Here is a 5,192-nt window from a genome sequence, read left to right on the forward strand (position 1 = left end):
ATGTCAAACATGAGGCTCGTGGGCCAGAACCGGACCGCTGAGGAGTCTAGTCCGGCCGACTTTCCTTCCTTCCTTCCTTCCTTTCATCCTTTCTTTATTCCATCTTTCCTTCCTCATTTTCTTTCTTCTCTCCTCCCTTCCTTCCATCTTTTCCTTGCTGTCTTCTCTTCCATCTCCTCCATCTTTTCCTGTCTTCCTTTCTCCCTCCATCCCTCCCTCCTTTCCTTCCTTACTTACTTTCATCTGTCCTTCCTTCCATTTGTCCTACCTTCCTCCCTTTAATCCTTCCATCTTTTTTTCCCGTCTTCTCTTCCATCTCCTCCATCTTTTCCTTCCTTCCCTCTTTTTAATGATCCCACATCAGATCAAATTGTTCTGTTTGTGGCCCTTTAATGTAAATAAGTTTAACCTCTCTGCTCTAATGGGATTAAATACAGGTCAATACGATATTGAGCCTAATTTATAAGCCAGTGATTGTTTGTTATTCTCTGTAAATCTGTCAAAATACTTTTAAAAATCTAAGTTTGTGAACGACTATAAAAAGATGTGTGATAAACAGCAAAACCACAGACTTTAAAGTTGTTTCACGAGCTAAAAAATCTAAAAATCCTGCTTTTGAATCTCCTTTAAACTTTAAACTACAACTACTACATACAAAGATAATCTAAAGTGTCGGCCACATATTTACCAAGATAGACAAACTCAGAGCTAAAAGGTCTTAAAGGGTTAAACTGTGAAGTGGAGACTCTTCAGCAGGTTTGTTGATTGCAAATAACTCAACATTTTTTCTCTGTAGGGTCACACAGGTGCAACAATACACTTTAAACCACACCCAGCAGTGTAAAAGGGTTTAAATGTTAACCTATAGGAGGTCAAATCAACAAAGCTTTGCTGCCATATTATATTAAGCATCACATTACTCTTCAAAGCTTCACACTTGAATCCTTTCACCTCATTATTTCCCTTCAATTCTGACAAAAACAGGTTCAGAACTGCAGCTTAAAAGATCATCTTCCTGTTGTTTGTAATGACTGACTGAGATCATGTGACAGTGTGATCATGTGACAGTGTGATCATGTGACAGTGTGATCATGTGACAGTGTGATCATGTGACAGTGTGATCATGTGACAGTGTGATCATGTGACAGTGTGATCATGTGACAGTGTGATCATGTGACAGTGTGTTATAGTTTAGTTACCAGTGCTTGAACTGAATGGGTTGATAACTTCTGCCTCTCCCTGTCCCTGCGCCTGCGTTTGGCTTGGAGTGGGAGGACTGCAGAAGTCAAAAGACGTCTGACTCTGGAGGCTGCAACCGGAAGGAGGGCCGCCATCACTGAGCCCTGAGGAACAACAACACACACACAGACACACACACACACACGATGAAGACACACTCTGAGGAGGACACACACTGATAACTCACATGTTGAGGCTTTTATAGTCACATGACACTCAGCTGGTCAGTCAAGGACTCTGGTGTCATGTGTTGCTCTGCTGATAAAAGCAGTACCTCCTAACGGCCACTAGGGGGCAGAAAGACTCAAAGTGTTGTTCACATAAACACAGTTTCTGGATCAACAAGGTGATGCAACAGCTTCTGCTACTACTGCTGCTGTTACTATACTACTACTACTACTACTACTACTACTATTAATACTACTACTACTACTAATACTACTACTATTACTACTATTAATACTATTATTACTACTATTACTACTACTACTACTACTACTACTATTATACTACTACTACTAATACTACTATTAATACTACTACTACTACTACTATTAATACTATTACTACTACTATTACTACTACTACTACTACTACTACTATTATACTACTACTACTAATACTAATACTACTAATACTACTACTACTACTACTACTCATAATAACAATACTAATAATACAAAATAAAAAATAAATGTAGTAGTAGTAGTAATTAAATACTTTTTAACAGTTTGATTTAAATCGAGATATCCACAGCTGTTCCGACCCCCTCCCTCCTCTATGTGACCCCCCCCCCCCCCCCCCCCTCCTCTACATGAGGTGAGAGCGTACCTCTGTTAGGAGTGCCGGGCGGCTCTCTCTTCACATTTACATTGCGGGGAGTGCTGGCCTCGCCGGTCTGGAGCTGAGTGGGGGGCGACTGCAGTTTGAGCTGGGGGGAAGGGGAGTGAAGCTGGGGGGACGGGGACTGTAACTGGGGAAGGGACTGGGGGGACTGGAGCTGAGTTGAGGAGTGGGGGGCCGGAGACTGGAGCTGGGGGGGGCCTCCTCCAGGGGTCGTTGAATCCTCGCTGCCCTGTTTGGACCCGCTCGGGCCTCTCAGGCCAGGCAGCAGCTGGGTAAGAGGATCCATGTCCATAGGACCACCGGACATCTGAGGGGAAGATGTGGAGGAAGAGATGATATATAATGAAAGAATAAAGGGTGGGGAGAGAAAAAGGGGGCCATGCCATCAGTGAAAAGAGAGATGGACAGAAACAAAAGGTCAAAGGTCACTGAGCTTCAAAGGCTGCAGCTGGTAGCCGAGCCGACAGCGGAGACAAAGTCCAAGAAAATAAACATCATGATTTACAACGGCTGTCAGACCTGCCAACGAGGAGGCCAACCAGGCATGTGTGATCAATAACTTATGATTATTGGATCATTGTTATTATGATATAAGAACTTATTACTGCTCTGATTATTGGACTACTTTTATTACTATAAGTCACTGAGACGCTTCAAACACCATGAGCTGATATATTTTTACCATAAACTAAAAAAAACACCTACTTAATCTGCTTTTATGGTTTTATTTTTTAAAGTTTATTATTTTATTTATATCGTCTATTTTATCAACATTTTGCTGTGGATCATTATAATAACTTTAATACTACTACTAATAATAATAATAGCTTTATTTGTAAAGTACCTTTCATATAAGAAATGCAGCTCAAAGTGCTTTACAACTAAATAAATTACATTATTACATATTAAAAAGGTCCTAAAAGGAGAATAAAACCATGTTTTAAAAAAGGAACAAAGAAGAAAGAAATATAAGATAGTAAATTAAAATAACAATAACTTTAAAATAGTAAAAGTAGCTTAAAAAATTAGAATAAATACAATATGTAAAATCAGGTAAAATACATTTTAAAAGAAGTTCAGTAGTGCATCAGTGTAGATGACTGAAAGAAAAGCTAATAAAAGGCTAATTATGATTAATATAATTTTAACAAATTATGCTTATTATTATGATACTTTTAATGTTTTTGTTTTTTTTTTCATTTTAAGATTTTACTGTTTAACTTTAATCTATTTATTTTTCTAATAGTATTTCAAAAAAATTATATATATTTTTTGTATTATCTTTTTATTATATTATTATCTTATCTTTTATTAGTGTATTATTATTAACTTTAACTTGGAAATCACTTTAAATTGCATTGGACTGTATAAATGTATGTAAATATAAACGTTTGATTGATTGATTGATTGACAGCTGTACCGTTGAGTCTCGGTTGTCCTTGCGGCTGTCTCTCCGGTTCTCTCCGACAGGACTCGACTTGGGGCTGATGCAAGCCGAAGTGCTGGACACTCCTGCAGGTATGCATGCTCCTCCTCCTCCTCCTCCTCCTCCTCCTCCTCCTCCTGCTGCAACAGTCACTCCTGCACAGACCACTCCGTCCCCGCTCACTCTCTTCTCCACCTTCACTCTAACCGTCTGCAGGCTGAGAGCTGACGGAGGCGGCAGGTCTCCCAAATCCTTGAAAATAAAACCACATAAATGACTTTTTAAGTGCTATTTAAAAATTCATTTCTTTGCTTTTCCTTCCTCTTTGAGGCCATGACAACATAAAACATGGATTATTTTCTCATTGAGCCTGAATGTGATGTTTTACAGACCTCTACAGACTCATTCACACCTCATCTGTTCTAAAGTTTTATTAAAAACATGTTAGAGACTCATTCTGTTCAATACAAGATGAAAACATGAAAGTCAACTTCAAAAATGTCTCCAGCAGGATCTCTGATGTCAGCAGTGATTTGTGTTATTCTTCATTTATACACTAAAGCACAACCTGTAACTATAGCAACCATAACACAACCTGTATCTATAGCAACCATAGAACAACCTGTATCTATAGTAACCATAACACAACCTGTATCTATAGCAACCATAGAACAACCTGTAACTATAGCAACAATAGAACAACCTGTATCTATAGCAACCATAGAACAACCTGTAACTATAGCAACAATAGAACAACCTGTATCTATAGCAACCATAGAACAACCTGTATCTATAGCAACCATAACACAACCTGTATCTATAGCAACCATAACACAATCTGTATCTATAGCAACCATAGAACAACCTGTATCTATAGCAACCATAACACAATCTGTATCTATAGCAACCATAACACAACCTGTATCTATAGCAACCATAGAACAACCTGTATCTATAGCAACCATAACACAACCTGTATCTATAGCAACCATAGCACAACCTGTATCTATAGCAACCATAACACAATCTGTATCTATAGCAACCATAGAACAACCCGATGGTCTGTCTGTGCATTACATACCTCATACAAGTGTTAAAGATTGACCTAAAAGTTAAATGGGTTCAATAGATTTGAGTTTTTGAGCAGATATCATGACACAAAGTGACCTGAGCAGATCTACAAAGGGTTAAGTTAGTATTGTTTTCATGGTCAAACCTTAAAAAATGTACTTTATGCAGTAAAAGTCACGTCTAATTCACAGTAATCACATCAGAGAGTTTAGAAACGTAAGAGGAGGATATTTGATCATCACCTTCTCGTCTGTATCAAGCAGAAATCGGAGTAGCTGGTGATCCTGCGGCTCTCTGGATCCGGGCTTGTGAAGCGCTGCCGTCACCACGGGACTGGCAGGCGGCTCCTTCTTTATCTCCACTTCGCTTCTGTTCATCCCGTCCTCGGTGGTGGAGGAGGCGTCGTTGGGGCTGCTGTCCTGGAGCAGCCGGTGCAGGATCTTGTGTCGTTCTGTCAGGGTGCTGTGGGAGGCGGGGCACTGAGGGCCGACGGAGGAAGAGGAAGAGGAAGAGGAAGAAGAGGAGGAGAGGGGAGCGGGGGCGTTGGGATGAGGTGATGAGGTGCAATGGATGCTGTTGTTGTTGTTGCTGTTGTTAGATTCAGCTCCTG

General features: G+C 39.9%; 1 protein-coding gene across 3 annotated transcripts in view; it reads right to left on the reverse strand.

The window, feature by feature from the left end:
• ncoa1 (nuclear receptor coactivator 1) overlaps positions 1–5,192 on the reverse strand; it is a gene marked incomplete at its 5' end in the record, with an annotated part of 164,152 nt that extends 158,960 nt beyond the window's left edge. For all 3 annotated transcript variants that reach the window (XR_009927271.1, XM_062436805.1, XM_062436804.1), the window contains 4 exon segments: positions 1,200–1,343; positions 2,071–2,392; positions 3,506–3,763; positions 4,825–5,192. Coding sequence is in view for 2 of the 3 variants with exons in the window: in XM_062436805.1 (XP_062292789.1) it covers positions 1,200–1,343; positions 2,071–2,392; positions 3,506–3,763; positions 4,825–5,192 (1,092 nt within the window).

The sequence above is a fragment of the Scomber scombrus genome, chromosome 17 (assembly GCF_963691925.1).
Source record: "Scomber scombrus chromosome 17, fScoSco1.1, whole genome shotgun sequence".
Classification (NCBI taxonomy): Eukaryota; Metazoa; Chordata; class Actinopteri; order Scombriformes; family Scombridae; genus Scomber; species Scomber scombrus.